The 24,083-nt window shown below is 49.8% G+C and overlaps 1 protein-coding gene across 5 annotated transcripts in view; it reads left to right on the top strand.

The window, feature by feature from the left end:
* ZNF362 (zinc finger protein 362) overlaps nt 1–24,083 on the top strand; it is a 60,604-nt gene that overhangs the window by 16,080 nt on the left and 20,441 nt on the right. For 2 of the 5 annotated variants that reach the window (XM_083161775.1, XM_083161779.1), the window contains exons 2-5: nt 8,888–8,951; nt 16,011–16,260; nt 17,466–17,811; nt 21,112–21,336. In XM_083161775.1, coding sequence (XP_083017901.1) covers nt 8,888–8,951; nt 16,011–16,260; nt 17,466–17,811; nt 21,112–21,336 — 885 coding nt within the window. The remainder of the gene's footprint in view (nt 1–8,887; nt 8,952–16,010; nt 16,261–17,465; nt 17,812–21,111; nt 21,337–24,083) is intronic. The other 3 variants (XM_083161776.1, XM_083161777.1, XM_083161778.1) reach the window with 3 other exon arrangements.

The raw sequence follows: 24,083 nt of genomic DNA, 5'->3' as shown, positions 1-24,083 counted from the left end.
GGCAGGCTGTATGGTGCTGTGTGTGTGACGGGCAGGCTGTATTGTGCCATGTGTTATGGGCAGGTTCTACATGTGACATCCCTGGGGTGGTCCTGAGTATGTGGGGTAGATACATCTCTGGGGTGGTCCTGAGTACGTGGGGTAGATAAATCCCTGGGGTGGTCCTGAGTACGTGGGGTAGATACATCTCTGGGGTGGTCCTGAGTACGTGGGGTAGATACATCTCTGGGGTGGTCCTGAGTACGTGGGGTAGATAAATCCCTGGGGTGGTCCTGAGTACGTGGGGTAGATACATCTCTGGGGTGGTCCTGAGTACGTGGGGTAGATACATCACTGTGGTGGTCCTGAGTACGTGGGGTAGATACATCTCTGGGGTGGTCCTGACTACGCTCCGATAATGCTATTCTCAGTTGGATGCAGGGGAATGTATTGAGCATAGAAGATCATTGTTGTACTAATGTCCTGCACTGTGCAGAGTAAGGGGGGGCGGGGGACACACTGCTCACCACTGTTGCTCTGACGTGTACAGTAAGGGGGGGGACACACTGCTAACCACTGTTACTCTGACGTGTACAGTAAGGGGGGGGGGGGGCACTGCTCACCACTGTTACTCTGACGTGTACAGTAAGGGGGGACACACTGCTCACCACTGTTACTCTGACGTGTACAGTAAGGGGGGGGGACACTGCTCACCACTGTTACTCTGATGGTACAGTAAGGGGGGGAGGGCACTGCTCACCACTGTTACTCTGACGTGTACAGTAAGGGGGGGGGGCACTGCTCACCACTGTTACTCTGACGTGTACAGTAAGGAGGGGGGGGACACTGCTCACCACTGTTACTCTGACGTGTACAGTAAGGGGGGGAGGGCACTGCTCACCACTGTTACTCTGACGTGTACAGTAAGGGGGACGACGACACTGCTCACCACTTTTACTCTGACGTGTACAGTAAGGGGGGGGTCACTACTCACCACTGTTACTCTGACGTGTACAGTAAGGGGGGGGGACACTGCTCACCACTGTTACTCTGACGTGTACAGTAAGGGGGACGACGACACTGCTCACCACTTTTACTCTGACGTGTACAGTAAGGGGGGGGACACTGCTCACCACTGTTGCTCTGACGTGTACAGTAAGGGGGGGACACTGCTCACCACTGTTGCTCTGACGTGTACAGTAAGGGGGGGGACACACACTGCTCACCACTGTTACTCTGACGTGTACAGTAAGGGGGGGGGGACACTGCTCACCACTGTTGCTCTGACGTGTACAGTAAGGGCGGGGGACACACTGCTCACCACTGTTGCTCTGACGTGTACAGTAAGGGGGGGGACACACTGCTAACCACTGTTACTCTGACGTGTACAGTAAGGGGGGGGGGGCACTGCTCACCACTGTTACTCTGACGTGTACAGTAAGGGGGGACACACTGCTCACCACTGTTACTCTGACGTGTACAGTAAGGGGGGGGGACACTGCTCACCACTGTTACTCTGACGTGTACAGTAAGGGGGGGAGGGCACTGCTCACCACTGTTACTCTGACGTGTACAGTAAGGGGGGGGGGCACTGCTCACCACTGTTACTCTGACGTGTACAGTAAGGAGGGGGGGGGACACTGCTCACCACTGTTACTCTGACGTGTACAGTAAGGGGGGGAGGGCACTGCTCACCACTGTTACTCTGACGTGTACAGTAAGGGGGACGACGACACTGCTCACCACTTTTACTCTGACGTGTACAGTAAGGGGGGGGTCACTACTCACCACTGTTACTCTGACGTGTACAGTAAGGGGGGGGGGACACTGCTCACCACTGTTACTCTGACGTGTACAGTAAGGGGGACGACGACACTGCTCACCACTTTTACTCTGACGTGTACAGTAAGGGGGGGGACACTGCTCACCACTGTTGCTCTGACGTGTACAGTAAGGGGGGGGCACTGCTCACCACTGTTACTCTGACGTGTACAGTAAGGGGGGGACACTGCTCACCACTGTTGCTCTGACGTGTACAGTAAGGGGGGGGGGGACACTGCTCACCACTGTTACTCTGACGTGTACAGTAAGGGGGGGCACTGCTCACCACTGTTACTCTGACGTGTACAGTAAGGGGGGGACACTGCTCACCACTGTTGCTCTGACGTGTACAGTAAGGGGGGGGGACACTGCTCACCACTGTTGCTCTGACGTGTACAGTAAGGAGGGGGGGACACTGCTCACCACTGTTGCTCTGACGTGTACAGTAAGGGGGGGGGGGGGACACACTGCTCACCACTGTTACTTTGATGTGTACAGTAAGGGGGGGACGACGACACTGCTCACCACTGTTACTCTGACGTGTACAGTAAGGAGTGGGGGGGGCACTGCTCACCACTGTTAAGGCCCCCATACATTAGGGCGACTTGTCCTTAGGACAAGTCGCCCCCGACTTCCCCCTGAGCTTCCCCGGCTGCTCCCCGGGGGAGCTTGATTAGATTGGCACTTGATGTGCCATTTTTTACATGTGATAAATCGTCTCGATTTATCACATGTAAAAAACCCGGGGAGCAGGGGGGGGGGGGGGGGGGGCTACAGAGCAGGGCTGCTGGTGGGAGCAGGGGGGGCTGGGGACGCTGCGGGGGACACAGGCGGCATAGAGCCGGGCAGAGGGAGCCGGGAGCTGTCAGTGCTAGAAAAAAAAGCCTATACAATGAATGGGCAGCCTGTGATTGGCTGAGCGCTCTCTCAGCCAATTGCTGACTGGCTGAGAGAGCGCTCAGCCAATCACAGGCCGCCCATTCATTGTATGGGCTTTTTTTTTTATTCAGTACTGACCGCTCCCCCTGCCCGGCTCTATGCCGCCTGTGTCCCCCGCAGCGTCCCCAGCCCCCCCTGCTCCCTCCACCGCCGCGCCGCCCCACTAGGTCCCAAGTCGGGTGGTCGGACGTGCAGCAGGTCCGACCACCCGACGCAGATCCGATGCGCACGGGACCGCGCATCGGATCTGAGGGGACATCAAAACTAGCCGATTTTGGTCCGATTTCGGCCAGATCCGACTGATCTGGCCGAAATCTGACCAAAATCGGCTAGTGTATGGGGGCCTTTACTCTGACGTGTACAGTAAGGAGGGGGGGGACACTGCTCACCACTGTTACTCTGACATGTACAGTAAGGGGGGGGGGGCACTGCTCACCACTGTTGCTCTGACGTGTACAGAAGACTGGCTTTAGCAATGATCAGGATTGTGTTTAATTCGGGGGATTGCATTGAGCTTTCCTCTTCTGCCCTCACTCTGGCCATCTCCTCGCTTATTCATCCATCTGCACACTGCTCTCTACCTTCCCATACGGTCTCTCACCCCTTCCACATTTCCTAATGGTCTCTCCCTCTCCGCACCTTCCCTAATGGTCTCTCCCTCTCTGCACCTTCCCTAATGGTCTCTCCCCCTCCACATTTCCTAATGGTCTCTCCCTCTCCAAATCTTCCTTTGTGGTCTCTCCATCTCTCTCCCTTTTCTTTATGGTCTCTCCCTCTCCGCACCTTCCCTAATGGTCTCTCCCTCTCCGCACCTTCCCTAATGGTCTCTCCCTCTCTCCACCTTCCCTTGTGGTCTCTCCCTCTTCGCACCTTCCCTAATGATCTCTCCACCTTCCCTTGTGGTCTCTCCTTCTCTGCACCTTTCCTAATGGTCTCTCCCTCTCTCCACCTTCCCTTGTGGTCTCTCCCTCTCCGCACCTTCCCTAATGGTCTCTCCCTCTCTCCACCTTCCCTTGTGGTCTCTCCCTCTCCACACCTTCCCTAATGATCTCTCCACCTTCCCTAATGGTCTCTCCCTCTCCGCACCTTCCCTAATGGTCTCTCCCTCTCTCCACCTTCCCTTGTGGTCTCTCCCTCTCCGCACCTTCCCTAATGATCTCTCCACCTTCCCTTGTGGTCTCTCCTTCTCCGCACCTTTCCTAATGGTCTCTCCCTCTCTCCACCTTCCCTTGTGGTCTCTCCCTCTCCGCACCTTCCCTAATGGTCTCTCCCTCTCCGCACCTTTCCTAATGGTCTCTCCCTCTCTCCACCTTCCCTTGTGATCTCTCCCTCTCCGCACCTTCCCTAATGGTCTCTCTCTCTCTGCACCTTCCCTAATGGTCTCTCCCCCTCCACATTTCCTAATGGTCTCTCCCTCTCCAAATCTTCCTTTGTGGTCTCTCCATCTCTCTCCCTTTTCTTTATGGTCTCTCCCTCTCCGCACCTTCCCTAATGGTCTCTCCCTCTCCGCACCTTCCCTAATGGTCTCTCCCTCTCTCCACCTTCCCTTGTGGTCTCTCCCTCTTCGCACCTTCCCTAATGATCTCTCCACCTTCCCTTGTGGTCTCTCCTTCTCTGCACCTTTCCTAATGGTCTCTCCCTCTCTCCACCTTCCCTTGTGGTCTCTCCCTCTCCGCACCTTCCCTAATGGTCTCTCCCTCTCCGCACCTTTCCTAATGGTCTCTCCCTCTCCGCACCTTCCCTAATGGTCTCTCCCTCTCCGCACCTTCCCTAATGGTCTCTCCCTCTCTCCACCTTCCCTTGTGGTCTCTCCCTCTCCGCACCTTCCCTAATGGTCTCTCCCTCTCTCCACCTTCCCTTGTGGCCTCTCCCTCTCCGCACCTTCCCTAATGATCTCTCCACCTTCCCTAATGGTCTCTCCCTCTCCGCACCTTCCCTAATGGTCTCTCCCTCTCTCCACCTTCCCTAATGGTCTCTCCCTCTCCACACCTTCCCTAATGATCTCTCCACCTTCCCTAATGGTCTCTCCCTCTCCGCACCTTCCCTAATGGTCTCTCCCTCTCTCCACCTTCCCTTGTGGTCTCTCCCTCTCCGCACCTTCCCTAATGATCTCTCCACCTTCCCTTGTGGTCTCTCCTTCTCCGCACCTTTCCTAATGGTCTCTCCCTCTCTCCACCTTCCCTTGTGGTCTCTCCCTCTCCGCACCTTCCCTAATGGTCTCTCCCTCTCCGCACCTTTCCTAATGGTCTCTCCCTCTCTCCACCTTCCCTTGTGATCTCTCCCTCTCCGCACCTTTCCTAATGGTCTCTCCCTCTCTCCACCTTCCCTTGTGGTCTCTCTGCCTTCTCTTGTGGTTGACAGTCAATAGATGGGCACCATGTGGTCAACATTGACATGGTTGACATACACAAAGGGTTGACACAAGCAAAATTAATTTTTCATCCTCTTATTAGGGACGGTGAGAGAAGAGGTACGTAAGACAGGCCCCGGAAGAACGCAGAGGGGTTTTGGGGCGCACTTTTATACAATTGGTGAAGAAATTAAAAATTATGTAAATTCAAAACGTAACTTTTATTGCACAATTTAAAAGATGTCACTTTTCTATGAGTGATACATATATATATAGAAAATATGAAACAAATGCAGGAGGGTATATTTGAATCTGCATATATACAAGAAAGAAAAGTGTGTCCTTGCGTGGTGCACCTATATGGACTCGCACGAGTAAAAATTTACTTTTATTACCATTTTTTAAGATAGCGAAATATAAAAACGCACAAGACAGAACAACATGAATGTGGTGTGTTTTAAAAGCGGCGGCTCACTGGCTTCGCACAATTTTATTGACTGTTTTAAATAACTGTGACCAGGTATTGCTGACACTTGTATGCTATTTAAAATGAATATTAAATGTGCTGGTGTCTTAAACGGTTATTACCCCAGTGTGGAGGTGTATGGGGCTGTATGAGGTGTCTTGTTATTTGCTGGTCCTATCACATATATAATTAGTTGATTGACAGTATTAGAGGGTGAGATATTAGTATCTAAGACTGTATACTGATGAAGTTCTAGCAGTTAGTGACACTAGAATGATAAATGACTGAGGGTGTCCTGTAGTTGAGTGGCACGCTTCAACCAAGTGTTTTCACATCATTGTTTTATTTCACCATATATAGGACCAACATCATATGTCATGTGAGAATAAACATCTATGTCTGGAAATATTCTCGCGCTCCACGCACATCAGTCAACTTGTATGTCGCCAAATGTGTCAATCTTGAGGGAGCAGCGAATGGTTACATGAGCCTGAAAGTGGTATGCAGTGGAGTATCACCATCCGCACAGATCGGTGATCATCCACCTGCAGGGTACCACGACTAATTTGTTAATTTGTTTGGAGTTCTCGAGTGTGGTTCAAATGTCACACACTGCTGTTCCCTGAGCAGGGATAGCAGTGATCCTATTGATAACCCCTGTTAGTACTGGAGGTAGCCATGCCAATCTCTGACGGTATATGTATCGCCTCCGCACACGGCAGGGATAGGTTTGACTGCTCACTGGTGTCTACAGTCTCTGATATTCTCTACATACGTAATATGTTTCATACAGTGTACATACACCGCACTGGTCAGACTCCTGTGGGTAAAAAGTACAGATCAAAATACATTTCCTAGTCAGTTGTGCAAGTGAGTGAGCGTCACCGCTAGCCGGCGCGCGCTTCGCTACAGCTTTTTCAAGGCTTTTCTGGCCTTGAAAAAGTAGACGTCCCAAATTAGGTGTTTGCACAGGGATTAGAGTCCCGGCTGGAGCGCCGGTGACCCGCATCCCCCTGCATTCCTATTACTGGCAGTCATATCGCTTCCGCCCTTAGTACACGGTATTATTAAGGAAAGTACAGTACATACAAGAAAAAAATATGAATATATTAATAATTTATACATAGCAGCAAAAAATACAGTACATATTGAATAAAATATATATGGCCGATAAGAGGAAAGGATAAAAGATGACTTACAAGTCCGCATTTAATCCATGCAGTTTAAGTGTAGTAAACTCATGAATTATTCCATCTCTGCTCTGGCTATAACTGTGCTCCGGGGGCATCTCTCCTCCTGTCACCTGCCACAAGTTTCAAGCCTAAAAACTTTTTTATATACCTGGGGGAGCATTGATGTTTTAGTTTAAAATGCTGGGAGAGAGAATGTGTCTCTAGGCCAGGCATGTTCAACGTTGGCCCTCCAAATGTTGTGAAACTACAAATCCCAGCATGCTTTGCAATAGTTTTAGCATTCTCTAATAGCAAAACTGTGGCAAAACATGCTGGGATGTGTAGTTTCACAACATCTGGAGGGCCAACGTTGGACATGCCTGCTCTAGGCCCTTGTTAATATTACAATGCAATTTTTAATTTAAAACCAGAGATTTGTAATCAATTACTCACTGAGAGAAGGGCGAACATGATTACAATGTGGTATATGTACAGATTAGTGGCACATACTCCAACCTATTAATAATTCATGAAAGGTTTATACAATTCCAATAACAGCCATTGGGGGGAGTAATATCATATAGGCCAGGCATGTCCAAACTGAGGCCCTTCGGCTTTTGAGAAACTACACATCCCAGCATGCCTTGCCATTGTTTTAGCATTCCCTATTAGCACAGTTGTGGCAAGGCATGATGGGACTTGTAGTTCCACAACAGCTGGAGGGCCATAGTTTGGACATGCCTGATATTGGCCTTTCATGTTGACCGCACAGTGGATGCAGTTAGGAATTTCCGTCCACTTTTGACTAAAACATGAAAGACAGGTAGGGAGTGGGGGCAGGGCCGGCGCCACCACTAGGCAGGTCTAGGCATTTGGCTAGGGCACCGGCCACTGGAGGGCGGCAGTTCGCCCCTCGCCCCCCGTGCAAAGGGAGTACCTGCTGTGCCATCTGGGGAGCGGGCAGGGGGGTCCATGCCGGCTTCTGACAGGACCCTGCAGTGGTGTCCTTGCCGCGCGGGTATCTGCGTCGCTGTGTATAAAGCTGGAGGTGAGATTCAGCCAATCAGCATGCAGCCAGTGTTTTCAAAACAGAAGTGCTTCCCGCGCCACCGCATAACGCTAGTTTTTTATTCACTGCAGGGACCCCCTGCCGCCACCAGCTTTATACACAGCGCCGCAGGTACCCGCGCGGCAAGGACACCACTGCAGGCTCCTGTCAGATGCTAGCATAGACTCCCCTGCCCGCTCCCCAGATGGCGCAACAGGTACCCCCTGACACCGGGGCGCCCCCACCCCGACTCGCCTGCGGCGCTCCGGTGCCTTGCACCGGCCCTGAGTGGGGGTGAGTGGTCTAATCCAGAAGATGTAAAGGAACACTTCTCATGGGACACCTGGTGCTTCTACCGTCTGGGTGTGAATGCAGCATCCGATATTCCATAATGGTCTCTTTTCTTTGGTCACTTCAATTACAGAGCACCCTCTTTCACCTCTTTTCTGTTGTGAGAACACAATATTCACAATTGTGACCGGATTTTTTTCTCCCGCCAAAGTCAGTCACTTTGCACTAGGACAAGCTCGTACTCTCTTTACTATGCTGAAGTATATTAATGAACCACTCTGAGACGTCCTGACATAATTGTAACTAGATCGGAGCTTCTTCATACTTTTCGTTATTTTCACCTAAAAAGGGAAACTTTAGATGTCTTGCCGGATCAGACGTTATTGACTTAGAGCAAAACGCTTGTGCTCGTTTGTTATTCAGGTCGTCACAACTTTCCCACACTAGCCGATTCTGAATATCTCAATTTCAACCTTTTCACTCCGCCCTACTGTATAGTGCGTCCTGTGTCTGCGTCCTGTGTCTGCGTCCTGTGTCTGCATCCTGCGTCTGCATCCTGCGTCTGCATCCTGTGTCTGTGCCCTGTGTCTGTGCCCTGTGTGCGTCCTGTGTCTGCGCCCTGCATCTGCGTCCTGTGTCTGCGCCCTGTCTCTGCGCCCTGTCTCTGCGTCCTGTGTCTGCGCCCTGTCTCTGCGCCCAGCACCTGCGGCCGTGTGCGTGTAGCTGTTATCTGACACATTGTGATGATTACAGCTGTCTGGTTATTAATGTATTATTCTGTGTCCCGCAGCCAGCAGTGTAACTCTCTTTCCTTTTTGCAGGATGGCCGAACCCCGCTTTAACAACCCTTATTTTTGGCCTCCTCCTCCAGCGATGCCCAGCCAGGTGAGAGCGATGGTGACTGATACGGTGTCTTATTCCTGCTTGTGCTTTGTATGATGACACAGCGGACGTATAGCAGGGAGGGTTACTGTATAACACAGATCCAGGTGCAGCATTAGATAGAATGTAGAAATCAGTGAATATCACCAACTTCTGTTTATAGGAGGCGCAGCTACACCCAGGGCAATAAGCACAATTTTTGTATATTCAAAACATAATATATTTATTTTCCATAAATGTCATAAAAAAACGTTTATCGAAGTGCACTTCTAACACAATAATGCTGCTTTCCCACTGCAGACCCATTTTAAGTTACAGGTAATCTTAAACGGTATTTAGCATTCCCACTGCAGCAGATTACAGTTTTAAATGCCATTTAAGTACCATTCCCATTGCAGGTAAAACGTTTTAGCTCTTCAAAACGTTTTTACAGCACAAATGAGTGCCTGTGACTTTAATGGGCTTTTCAGGGTTGTGGGGAGTGTCACAACACAGGCAACAACCAATCGCTTGAATTGTAGCCGGTTTACATTAAGAATACCGTTTAAGATGCATTCCCATTGCCTCTTAAACGGTAGATTACCGTGTAAAACACTGCTTTGAAAACGGGTTGAAATACTGTTTAACTTTAAACGGTATTTCAACTCTGGCGTTTTCCCACTGCAGCCTTAAACGGTATTTTGCCCTAAAAAATCGGCAATATACCGTTTTAAGGCTACAGTGGGAAAGGGGCATAAAATAGACAGACAACATATAACATAAAATCAATATAGAAACCTTATGAGGCTATATTCGATATATAATGGGGCTTTGGTAATTGAGGCTTTTCAATTCATATGAGGCAATGGATAATAGTTACCAGAGTAAATATCACCTGTGGCCATGTAGATGTACTTTTGAGGATGTTCCTTCCTGGTGTGCTTTAGGCAGTCTCTCTGTATGGGGTATAAGTGCCCCCTTTACTTGCTTTCAGCTGGACTCCACACTCCCAGGCTCAGATGTTACTCAGGTCCACAGTACAAAGATAGTCTCTGTCAGCCCAATGCAAGATGGATTGCGATTATCAGCCTTTTTGAGGCCTACATACGCGTTTCTCCGCCTCTTTTACAGCGGCTTCCTCAGATGAACCAGAGGCGGAGAAAAGCCTTTTTCTGTGTTTTTTGTTTTTTCGTACATAATGTTAATTCCATATAGAAGAGTATAAAGTTACTGATGTTATTATGGTGCCCTGCACTGACCACCACACTGGTTCCATGATTTATCAGTGCATGCTGCCATATCGCTGATGATGTCTGACTCTCAGTTATTTCCTGACAGCAGCTTGTGTGTCTGCCATAGAGTGGCTTGCAAGGATGCGAATTCGCATCTGAGCGAATCAACCAGAATAAGGGCCTATAGCCGCCCACTAAGAGTCACCAGCCTGACTCATGTGTGGCCGGTGACTAGGAATTATATACTGGGGTATAAATGTATAATACACCACATATACCAGGAGCAATGACTGTAAATACATATCACAGCTTCCAGATGTAAAGCACAATGCTGTATACTCCTCAGTATATACAGGAAGATGAGAGGTCACTATATACAGTATATATACCCAGCATGCCCCTGGTCCGGTTCCCTAGCGGCTGCTGCACTTGTACCCTCTGTACAGGCGGCTTCACCTAAGCACCGGCTCCACCAGAGAGGTCACTATATACAGTATATATACCCAGCATGCCCCTGGTCCGGTTCCCTAGCGGCTGCTGCCCTTGTTCCCTCTGTACAGGCGGCTTCACCTCAGCACCGGCTCCACCAGAGAGGTCACTATATACAGTATATATACCCAGCATGCCCCTGGTCCGGTTCCCTAGCGGCTGCTGCACTTGTACCCTCTGTACAGGCGGCTTCACCTCAGCACCGGCTCCACCAGAGAGGTCACTATATACAGTATATATACCCAGCATGCCCCTGGTCCGGTTCCCTAGCGGCTGCTGCCCTTGTACCCTCTGTACAGGCGGCTTCACCTCAGCACCGGCTCCACCAGAGAGGTCACTATATACAGTATATATACCCAGCATGCCCCTGGTCCGGTTCCCTAGCGGCTGCTGCCCTTGTACCCTCTGTACAGGCGGCTTCACCTCAGCACCGGCTTCACCAGAGAGGTCACTATATACAGTATATATACCCAGCATGCCCCTGGTCCGGTTCCCTAGCGGCTGCTGCACTTGTACCCTCTGTACAGGCGGCTTCACCTCAGCACCGGCTCCACCAGAGAGGTCACTATATACAGTATATATACCCAGCATGCCCCTGGTCCGGTTCCCTAGCGGCTGCTGCACTTGTACCCTCTGTACAGACGGCTTCACCTCAGCACCGGCTCCACCAGAGAGGTCACTATATACAGTATATATACCCAGCATGCCCCTGGTCCGGTTCCCTAGCGGCTGCTGCACTTGTACCCTCTGTACAGGCGGCTTCACCTCAGCACCGGCTCCACCAGAGAGGTCACTATATACAGTATATATACCCAGCATGCCCCTGGTCCGGTTCCCTAGCGGCTGCTGCACTTGTTCCCTCTGTACAGGCGGCTTCACCTCAGCATCGGCTCCACCACAGAGGTCACTATATACAGTATATATACCCAGCATGCCCCAGGTCCGGTTCCCTAGCGGCTGCTGCACTTGTTCCCTCTGTACAGGCGGCTTCACCTCAGCACCGGCTCCACCAGAGAGGTCACTATATACAGCATATATACCCAGCATGCCCCTGGTCCGGTTCCCTAGCGGCTGCTGCACTTGTTCCCTCTGTACAGACGGCTTCACCTCAGCACCGGCTCCACCAGAGAGGTCACTATATACAGTATATATACCCAGCATGCCCCTGGTCCGGTTCCCTAGCGGCTGCTGCACTTGTACCCTCTGTACAGGCGGCTTCACCTCAGCACCGGCTCCACCAGAGAGGTCACTATATACAGTATATATACCCAGCATGCCCCAGGTCCGGTTCCCTAGCGGCTGCTGCACTTGTACCCTCTGTACAGACGGCTTCACCTCAGCACCGGCTCCACCAGAGAGGTCACTATATACAGTATATATACCCAGCATGCCCCTGGTCCGGTTCCTTAGCGGCTGCTGCCCTTGTTCCCTCTGTACAGGCGGCTTCACCTCAGCACCGGCTCCACCAGATAGGTCACTATATACAGTATATATACCCAGCATGCCCCAGGTCCGGTTCCCTAGCGGCTGCTGCACTTGTTCCCTCTGTACAGACGGCTTCACCTCAGCACCGGCTCCACCAGAGAGGTCACTATATACAGTATATATACCCAGCATGCCCCTGGTCCGGTTCCCTAGCGGCTGCTGCACTTGTTCCCTCTGTACAGACGGCTTCACCTCAGCACCGGCTGCCCCCAGAGAGGTCACTATATACAGTATATATACCCAGCATGCCCCTGGTCCGGTTCCCTAGCGGCTGCTGCACTTGTACCCTCTGTACAGGCGGCTTCACCTCAGCACCGGCTCCACCAGATAGGTCACTATATACAGTATATATACCCAGCATGCCCCAGGTCCGGTTCCCTAGAGGCTGCTGCCCTTGTTCCCTCTGTACAGGCGGCTTCACCTCAGCACCGGCTCCACCAGAGAGGTCACTATATACAGTATATATACCCAGCATGCCCCTGGTCCAGATCCTTAGTGGCTGCTGCACTTGTTCCCTCTGTACAGGCAGCTTCACCTCAGCACCGGCTCCACCAGAGAGGTCACTATATACAGTATATATACCCAGCATGCCCCTGGTCCGGTTCCCTAGCGGCTGCTGCCCTTGTACCCTCTGTAGAGGCGGCTTCACCTCAGCACCGGCTCCACCAGAGAGGTCACTATATACAGTATATATACCCAGCATGCCCCTGGTCCGGATCCTTAGCGGCTGCTGCACTTGTACCCTCTGTACAGGCGGCTTCACCTCAGCACCGGCTCCACCAGAGAGGTCACTATATACAGTATATATACCCAGCATGCCCCTGGTCCGGATCCGTAGCGGCTGCTGCACTTGTACCCTCTGTACAGGCGGCATCACCTCAGCACCGGCTCCACCAGAGACGTCACTATATACAGTATATATACCCAGCATGCCCCTGGTCCGGTTCCCTAGCGGCTGCTGCACTTGTACCCTCTGTACAGGCGGCTTCACCTCAGCACCGGCTCCACCAGAGAGGTCACTATATACAGTATATATACCCAGCATGCCCCTGGTCCGGTTCCCTAGCGGCTGCTGCCCTTGTACCCTCTGTACAGGCGGCTTCACCTCAGCACCGGCTCCACCAGAGAGGTCACTATATACAGGATATATACCCAGCATGCCCCTGGTCCGGATCCTTAGCGGCTGCTGCACTTGTACCCTCTGTACAGGCGGCTTCACCTCAGCACCGGCTCCACCAGAGAGGTCACTATATACAGTATATATACCCAGCATGCCCCTGGTCCGGATCCTTAGCGGCTGCTGCACTTGTTCCCTCTGTACAGGCGGCTTCACCTCAGCACCGTCTCCACCAGAGAGGTCACTATATACAGTATATATACCCAGCATGCCCCTGGTCCGGTTCCCTAGCGGCTGCTGCACTTGTTCCCTCTGTACAGACGGCTTCACCTCAGCACCGGCTCCACCAGAGAGGTCACTATATACAGTATATATACCCAGCATGCCCCAGGTCCGGATCCTTAGCAGCTGCTGCACTTGTACCCTCTGTACAAGCAGCTTCACCTCAGCACCGGCTCCACCAGAGAGGTCACTATATACAGTATATATACCCAGCATGCCCCTGGTCCGGATCCTTAGCGTCTGCTGCACTTGTACCCTCTGTACAGGCGGCTTCACCTCAGCACCGGCTCCACCAGAGAGGTCACTATATACAGTATATATACCCAGCATGCCCCTGGTCCGGATCCCTAGCGGCTGCTGCACTTGTTCCCTTAGTACAGGCGGCTTCACCTCAGCACCGGCTCCACCAGAGAGGTCACTATATACAGTATATATACCCAGCATGCCCCTGGTCCGGTTCCCTAGCGGCTGCTGCACTTGTACCCTCTGTACAGGCGGCTTCACCTCAGCACCGGCTCCACCAGAGAGGTCACTATATACAGTATATATACCCAGCATGCCCCTGGTCCGGATCCTTAGCGGCTGCTGCACTTGTACCCTCTGTACAGGCGGCTTCACCTCAGCACCGGCTCCACCAGAGAGGTCACTATATACAGTATATATACCCAGCATGCCCCTGGTCCGGATCCTTAGCGGCTGCTGCACTTGTACCCTCTGTACAGGCGGCTTCACCTCAGCACCGGCTCCATCAGAGAGGTCACTATATACAGTATATATACCCAGCATGCCCCAGGTCCGGATCCCTAGCGGCTGCTGCACTTGTACCCTCTGTACAGGCGGCTTCACCTCAGCACCGGCTCCACCAGAGAGGTCACTATATACAGTATATATACCCAGCATGCCCCTGGTCCGGTTCCCTAGCGGCTGCTGCCCTTGTACCCTCTGTAGAGGCGGCTTCACCTCAGCACCGGCTCCACCAGAGAGGTCACTATATACAGTATATATACCCAGCATGCCCCTGGTCCGGTTCCCTAGCGGCTGCTGCACTTGTACCCTCTGTACAGGCGGCTTCACCTCAGCACCGGCTCCACCAGAGAGGTCACTATATACAGTATATATACCCAGCATGCCCCTGGTCCGGTTCCCTAGCGGCTGCTGCACTTGTACCCTCTGTACAGGCGGCTTCACCTCAGCACCGGCTCCACCAGAGAGGTCACTATATACAGTATATATACCCAGCATGCCCCTGGTCCGGTTCCCTAGCGGCTGCTGCCCTTGTACCCTCTGTAGAGGCGGCTTCACCTCAGCACCGGCTCCACCAGAGAGGTCACTTTATACAGTATATATACCCAGCATGCCCCTGGTCCGGATCCTTAGCGGCTGCTGCACTTGTACCCTCTGTACAGGCGGCTTCACCTCAGCACCGGCTCCACCAGAGAGGTCACTATATACAGTATATATACCCAGCATGCCCCTGGTCCGGTTCCCTAGCGGCTGCTGCCCTTGTACCCTCTGTAGAGGCGGCTTCACCTCAGCACCGGCTCCACCAGAGAGGTCACTATATACAGTATATATACCCAGCATGCCCCTGGTCCGGTTCCCTAGCGGCTGCTGCACTTGTACCCTCTGTACAGGCGGCTTCACCTCAGCACCGGCTCCACCAGAGAGGTCACTATATACAGTATATATACCCAGCATGCCCCTGGTCCGGTTCCCTAGCGGCTGCTGCACTTGTTCCCTCTGTACAGGCGGCTTCACCTCAGCACCGGCTCCACAAGAGAGGTCACTATATACAGTATATATACCCAGCATGCCCCTGGTCCGGTTCCCTAGCGGCTGCTGCCCTTGTACCCTCTGTAGAGGCGGCTTCACCTCAGCACCGGCTCCACCAGAGAGGTCACTATATACAGTATATATACCCAGCATGCCCCTGGTCCGGATCCTTAGTGGCTGCTACACTTGTTCCCTCTGTACAGGCGGCTTCACCTCAGCACCGGCTCCACCAGAGAGGTCACTATATACAGTATATATACCCAGCATGCCCCTGGTCCGGTTCCCTAGCGGCTGCTGCACTTGTTCCCTCTGTACAGGTGGCTTCACCTCAGCACCGGCTCCACCAGAGAGGTCACTATATACAGTATATATACCCAGCATGCCCCTGGTCCGGATCCTTAGCGGCTGCTACACTTGTTCCCTCTGTACAGGCGGCTTCACCTCAGCACCGGCTCCACCAGAGAGGTCACTATATACAGTATATATACCCAGCATGCCCCTGGTCCGGTTCCCTAGCGGCTGCTGCACTTGTTCCCTCTGTACAGGCGGCTTCACCTCAGCACCGGCTCCACCAGAGACTTCTGTCTTTATAAGGACACTAATTGGGGGTTCGCGTGAGAAAGTTGTGTCAGCCTATTCCCCCATGGGATTGTGTCCCCCTGTTGTGTGTACCTGGACCACACTGACCCCTCTCTCTCTCCGTAGTTGGATAACTTGGTGTTAATCAACAAGATCAAGGAGCAGCTGATGGCTGAGAAGATCCGACCTCCTCATTTGCCTCCGACGTCCGTCCCATCGCAGCAGCCTCTGCTCATTTCCTCTCACTCGCCCGCGGAGACCAGCCAGTCTGTCATGTCCCTACAGAAGCTCCAGCAAGTCCAAGGTCTGCACCCACAAGCCGTTCCCCAGCCAGATGTGGCATTACATGCCCGGCCTGCCAGCAGCTCTGTCACTGGTAATTCCTGCTTAGTGCTGTGTGCGGCCCATCCTATAATGCCCAGCAGAGTCACGTGCGCCACTGTGGATGTCCCATTTTCAGTACACACATTGCCCTGTTATCAGAAGCTGTAGCCTACGGGTATAATGTACCCAATGTCGTTAGATGCCCTCACCCAGCACGTGGCTCTCTATGTGGTATGGGTGACAATCATAGAGGTCACCCAGATCCAGTGACATCACCAGGCTCAGCGCTATCTGATAACCACATGTAATAACAGCGACGGCCGCTGCTGGCCAGGCGGATAACCCTCTTCTGACACTAACGTCCTATGGAAAGATATTTTCCCCTGAAATGTTTCCCATTCTCTGTGTCTGACTTGTTAATCTTAGAAATATCCGGAATTATGCTGTTTTCATTTGTCTGCAATGATTATTCTGTTCCATCCTGTGGGGGGCACCTGAAACTCCTCCCCTCCTATAGCCCCTCCCCTTGTCCTGAGAACGCACAGTGCTGCCTGGTGCTGAGGTCAGCGGCACAGTAATGTGCCCAAAGCGGGCAGGATTATGGTTCTTCCTCCTATAGAATGGGGTATCTACAGCATACTGTGGTGGGATACATACCTAATCACATGGGGGATCAGGTGGCACACTGGTGAGCAGAAGAGGGCTGTGGCTGAGGGGTCACATGGCATTATACGGCATTATACTAGTTGGCAAGGTGAGGATGACACCTTTACTGTTCTGGACCTCAGAGTCTGAGACGTAGGACCGTATGCGTCTTACAGGGGAGAGGAGACCAGCGATGGTCTTAGCGTCCTCTTAGGTGGAGGACAGGTAGACCCCCTATCATCGCCACATGGTGGCCGGGTATAAATGGAAACCTCTGAGTGCTGCAGCGCACACAGGTGACACAGATACCATCCTGTATACGTGTTTGGTTTTATAGTGGTGTCTGGGGAGCTTGACCCCCCCCCCCCCACCTCGCCGAGAGGATCATACAGAAGGGGGAGGGTTACAGGCGTATTTCTTTAAAACAAGCTGCAGGTTGCACCCTTGTTACCAGATCATTGTGCCCCCCTCAGTGGACTTGATTGTTTTTCTGTTCATGTGCAGGAGGGATGTGTGTCATTATTATGGAGGGACGTTAGCGTTGAATGTATCGATCACTTTCCACTTTGATGATCTAACCTTCTCTTTTTTTCTTTCCCTTTCATGACTTAGCTGGGTTCTCTTCTTACTTTGCAGGGCTGGGTCTGTCCTCCTCCCGCACGAACGTCAGCACCTCGGAGTCCAGTACCGGTACTAGCAGCGGTACACCCTCCACCCCCACCTCCAACAGCCAGACTCGGCTCATCGCCACCTCCCCCACCCTCATCTCAGGAATCACCAACTCCGCCACGCTCGATTCCATAAAAACCATCCAGGGGCACAGTCTACTAGGCCCCACCAAACCTGAAAGGGGGCGCAAGAAAATCAAAGCGGAGAACCCACCAGGACACCCCGTGCTTGTCGTGCCATACCCCATCCTGGCCTCGGGAGATATCGGAAAAGAGGGCAAAACCTACAGGTGTGACAAAATCCTATCCACTCTGACATAAGCAGAATGACCTAACCTGTTCCACGCTGGCATGGACTATGGGCAAAATGTTGCCACGCACAATTTGTAGGAACTGCCGAGATTCTGGCGAGGGAGACGCTAGATTTATAGTGCCAATTAGTGTACAGGCAAAAATGTCTCTCATGCTGGGATCTCGGCGGCTCCCGTAAATGTTGGCTGATTTACATTTGGCCTTATAGTTCGGTTCCTAGAATTGCTGAAGCAAAATTATAATAATAAGAATAATGTATTACTGGGTTTCAATGAATTTGTAATATAATGTGGTTTATTATTAGCAGCAACAGATACAAAAATAAACATAAAAATTAAAAGCACTTAAATAAAAATAAAGTTCTGTATATTTAAAACATATACTGACAGTAACAATTATATTACTGTTATTATTATTATTAGTAGGAGTTAAAATAATGAGTATTATGGTTTATTATTATTAATAATAATAATGAACAATTAACTTATTTTCATTATATTTAATTATTTTACTTTTTAATAACAATATAATAAAAATGTTTTTATTTCAATGATTAAAAATAATAAAATAATAATTATTTTTTAACTACTACTAATAATTATTATTATTATTATTAATGGAAATAAAATAAAAATAATTTTCACTATGTTAAATATTTTTACTTAAAAATAATAGTAATTATAATTAAACATAATGCTTTTGTTTCCATTAATATAGTTATTAATAAAATGTTGTTTTTATTGTTATTATTATTATTATTAAAAACAATATTAATGGAAATGAAAGCATTACATTTAATTATAATTACTATTAGTAAAAATAGTCAAAATATTTTTTATTATTATTGTTGTTAATAATAAAATCATTATTTTGGTACTTGTTTCCTAGAACGGCCACACCGATGTTGATCGGGTCGGTCACATCGCATCGGTCGCATCGCATTGATCGCATCGCATGCGACCAAATCGCATGCGATGCGACCGACGCGATGGTCCCGATTTTTACATTGATTGAAATGTGAATAGGGTCCCTGGGACCCTATTTTACATTGGATTCAATGTAAAATTATCCCCAGACCCCAATTTTAACCCCCTCAACGCCACCCCACGATTGACGCCAACCCGAAGCGTGGCAAGCGTGGCGAGCCCGCGAGGGGCGGCGGTACGCGTCCTCCGACCTTTTCATACCCCTACTATCCACGTCGGCGTGGAGCTGAGAATATAAAGTGTGGCGAGCGCAGCGAGCCACCGAGCCCGAAGCGTGGCGAGCGGACGCGTATAACTTCACAGGTATACGCGTCCCCTCGCGGGGCTCGCTGCGCTCGCCACGCTTCGGGCTCGCCACACTTTATATTCTCAACTCCACGCCGACGTGGAAAGTAGGGGTATGAAAAGGTCGGAGCACACGTACCGCTGCCCCTCGCGGGCTCGCTACGCTCGCCACGCTTCTGGTTGTCGTCAATCGTGGGGTGACGTTCACAATGGGGGGGGGGGGGGGCATATACAATGAGAAATGGGCCATATTGGCCCATTTCCCATTTGTTTCCCGATTTCAAAGCTAAAAATATTTTAACATTGAACCCTATGGCAAAATCGGGTGCATCGCATCGGTCGCGTCGCGTGCCATGTTAATGCACCCAACCGACGCGATGGACCCGATTTTGCCTTTGCCGGCAAAATGGACCTGATTTCAAAGGAAATCGGGTCTATCGGGGGGTAATCGTGTACCTTAAGTTAAGGTACACGATTACCCCCGATGGTGGCCGTTCTAGGAAACAAGTACCATTATTTTTATTATTAATAAGTACAAATAATTAAAATAATTTTAAAAATATATAATTATCATCATTATAATTTTCACTGATAAATGTTTTAAATATAAGGAACTTTTTGAAAAATGTTACCCAAATAATAAGTCTAATGGAGGACAGACTTCCTTGACAAGGTCTCTGAGATGCAGCTGCAAGACAACTGCCAGTGATACAGAACTGGGCTCTTTGATGCCAGTTAGTCGGAGCCGCACCCACCGTAAATCTGGCCTGCACGGTTGGCAGCTGCGTATAGAACAGACTTTTTTTCCATTTTTATTTTTCTATTTTTCTATTAGTTTATTTCTTTTTCATTTTTGTAGATTTTTCTGTCTATTTTTATTTTTTGCTGCTGATATACCACATACAATTTCTCATTCATTGAAATTCAAACATATTTTACTTGAAAGAAGTGTGGTTAAACTGCTGGTCTAAGGCCCATATTTAATTAGCTGCGGGTTCTAATAACAAGACAGAAATCCACGGAACCGGGACAAGGGATCTAAAGCAAAAAGATAGAACACCATTAGGTTGACATGCAAAAAGGTCAACATGGGGTTTTCACTGTTTTTTATACCGATTGTCGACACAGTCGACATGGACACAGTTTGAGGTGCACCGCATTTCCTCGCTTCGCTCGCAATGCCTGGACACGGTGCCTCGCTGCGCTCGGCACACTATTTTATTCTCCCTCCATGCCCTAGTGGATGGTAGGGCATGAAATACCACCTGTCAGCACATGTCGGATCAAAAAACAGTGAAAACCCCATGTCGACCTTTTTTCATGGCAACCTTTTTGCTTGTCGACCTTTTTGCATTTCGACCTTTTTGCTTGTCGAACTAATGGTGTCGACCTAATGGTGTTCTATCTTTTTGCTTTAGATCCCTTGTCCGGATACCGAAATCCACAGCCGCACCTTTTCCCAGTTCTTCCACGGATCCACCTTAAGTTGCTACTTATCACCATGTTGGTGGCTATTATGTTGCAGCCCCTGTGTAGGGGATGAGTCCAAACAATGGGCCTTATTCAGATCTGAGCTCAGTACAAATTTGTTCGGAAAATGGTCAAAAGCATGTGCACTGCAGGTGGGGCAGATGTAACGTGTGCAGAGAGAGTTAGATTTGTGTGAGTTATTTTGTAATACTGGCTGCTTTATTTTTACACTGCAATTTAGATTTTAGTTTCAGCACACCCCAAACAAATCTAACTCTCTCTGCACATGTTACATCTGCCCCACCTGCAGCGCACATGGTTTTGCCCATTTTCCAAACAAATTTGTACTGAGCTCAGATCTGAATAAGGCCCACAGTGTAGAACCTTGGGTAGCTAATGTTAAAGCAGCCTGTGTATAGTTCTGCCGCGGCAAAAATAAAATGTCTATATACTGGAGCCAGCCTCCGTGTGTCTACATAATGACATTTTGCTGATATTCTAAAACCCTTTCCTTTATCGCCCCCTTGACGTATCTAGGTGTAAAGTTTGCCCTTTGACCTTCTTTACCAAGTCAGAGATGCAGATTCACTCGAAGTCCCATACAGAGGCCAAACCTCACAAGTGCCCGCATTGTTCTAAATCGTTTGCCAATGCCTCATACCTAGCACAGCACCTGCGCATCCACCTCGGCGTCAAGCCCTACCACTGCTCGTACTGTGAGAAATCCTTCCGCCAGCTCTCTCATCTCCAGCAGCACACCCGGTAAGTGCTTTATCCGCAACAGGGGACGTTACAGAACTGTCCTAAACCAGATGACAGACCACCAATTCCGAAGTATTAGCCCAGTTCTCGTTAAACTCCAGCTAGATTACATATTGCCTTACAGACACTGATCTCTTCCAGTCTTTCCATCTTCTAAGCCTGGGGTAGCCAACCCTAGTCCTCGAGAGCTAACAGTGCATGTTTTGCAGGTCTCCTCACAGAATCACAAGTTAGATAATTAGCTCCATCTGTGGATCTTTTAAAATGTGTCAGTGATTAATGAGTGCAGCTGTGCAGCAGCTAGGTTGTCTGGAAAATGTGAACTGTTGGTAGCTCTCGAGGGTTAGGGTTGGCTACCACTGATATAAAGCATTGGTATACTGGAGTCTCCACCATCATATACAGCATTGGTGTACTGACCTCTCATGTCTCCCCCATCATATAGAGCATTGGTGTACTGGCCTCTCATGTCACCCCCATCATATACAGCATTGGTGTACTGACCTCTCATGTCTCCCCCATCATATAGAGCATTGGTGTACTGACCTTTCATGTCTCCCCCATCATATAGAGCATTGGTGTACTGGCCTCTCATGTCTCCCCCATCATATACAGCATTGGTGTACTGGCCTTTCATTCTCCCCATCATATAAAGCATTGGTATACTGGATTCTCCACCATCATATACAGCATTGGTGTACTGACCTTTCATGTCTCCCCCATCATATAGAGCATTGGTGTACTGGCCTTTCATGTCTCCCCATCATATAGAGCATTGGTGTACTGGCCTTTCATGTCTCCACCATCATATAAACCATTGGTGTACTGACCTTTCATGTCTCCCCCATCATATAAAGCATTGGTGTACTGGCCTTTCATGTCTCCCCATCATATACAGCATTGGTGTACTGACCTTTCATGTCTCCCCATCGTATACAGCATTGGTGTACTGACCTTTCATGTCTCCCCCATCATATAGAGCATTGGTGTACTGGCCTTTCATGTCTCCCCATCATATAGAGCATTGGTGTACTGGCCTTTCATGTCTCCACCATCATATAAACCATTGGTGTACTGACCTTTCATGTCTCCCCCATCATATAAAGCATTGGTGTACTGGCCTTTCATGTCTCCCCATCATATACAGCATTGGTGTACTGACCTTTCATGTCTCCCCCATCATATAGAGCATTGGTGTACTGGCCTTTCATGTCTCCCCATCATATAGAGCATTGGTGTACTGGCCTTTCATGTCTCCACCATCATATAAACCATTGGTGTACTGACCTTTCATGTCTCCCCCATCATATACAGCATTGGTGTACTGGCCTTTCATGTCTCCCCCATCATATACAGCATTGGTGTACTGGCCTTTCATGTCTCCCCCATCATATACAGCATTGGTGTACTGGCCTTTCATGTATCCCCCATCATATAAAGCATTGGTGTACTGACCTTTCATGTCTCCCCATCATATACAGCATTGGTGTACTGGCCTTTCATGTCTCCCCATCATATACAGCATTGGTGTACTGACCTTTCATGTCTCCCCCATCATATAGAGCATTGGTGTACTGGCCTCTCATGTCTCCCCATCATATAAAGCATTGGTGTACTGACCTTTCATGTCTCCCCATCATATACAGCATTGGTGTACTGACCTTTCATGTCTCCCCATCATATACAGCATTGGTGTACTGGCCTTTCATGTCTCCCATCATATAAAGCATTGGTGTACTGCCCTTTCATGTCTCCCCCATCATATAAAGCATTGGTGTACTGGCCTTTCATGTCTCCCCATCATATAGAGCATTGGTGTACTGACCTTTCATGTCTCCCCCATCATATAAAGCATTGGTGTACTGGCCTCTCATGTCTCCCCCATCATATACAGCATTGGTGTACTGACCTTTCATGTCTCCCCATCATATACAGCATTGGTGTACTGACCTTTCATGTCTCCCCATCATATAGAGCATTGGTGTACTGACCTTTCATGTCTCCCCATCATATAAAGCATTGGTGTACTGGCCTTTCATGTCTCCCCATCATATACAGCATTGGTGTACTGGCCTTTCATGTCTCCCCATCATATACAGCATTGGTGTACTGACCTTTCATGTCTCCCCATCATATACAGTATTGGTGTACTGGCCTCTCATGTCTCCCCCATCATATAAAGCATTGGTGTACTGACCTTTCATGTCTCCCCCATCATATAGAGCATTGGTGTACTGGCCTCTCATGTCTCCCCATCATATACAGCATTGGTGTACTGACCTTTCATGTCTCCCCATCATATACAGTATTGGTGTACTGGCCTCTCATGTCTCCCCCATCATATAAAGCATTGGTGTACTGACCTTTCATGTCTCCCCATCATATACAGCATTGGTGTACTGACCTTTCATGTCTCCCCATCATATACAGTATTGGTGTACTGGCCTCTCATGTCTCCCCCATCATATAAAGCATTGGTGTACTGACCTTTCATGTCTCCCCATCATATACAGCATTGGTGTACTGACCTTTCATGTCTCCCCATCATATACAGCATTGGTGTACTGACCTTTCATGTCTCCCCATCATATACAGCATTGGTGTACTGGCCTTTCATGTCTCCCCCCATCATATATAGCATTGGTGTACTGGCCTTTCATGTCTCCCCCATCATATAAAGCATTGGTGTACTGGCCTTTCATGTCTCCCCATCATATACAGTATTGGTGTACTGGCCTTTCATGTCT

This window comes from Crinia signifera, chromosome 19, assembly GCF_055691185.1.
Source record: "Crinia signifera chromosome 19, ASM5569118v1, whole genome shotgun sequence".
Lineage (NCBI taxonomy): Eukaryota > Metazoa > Chordata > Amphibia > Anura > Myobatrachidae > Crinia > Crinia signifera.
The sequence above is the reverse complement of the archived record's forward strand: the minus strand, read 5'-3'. Positions and strand labels throughout refer to the sequence as shown.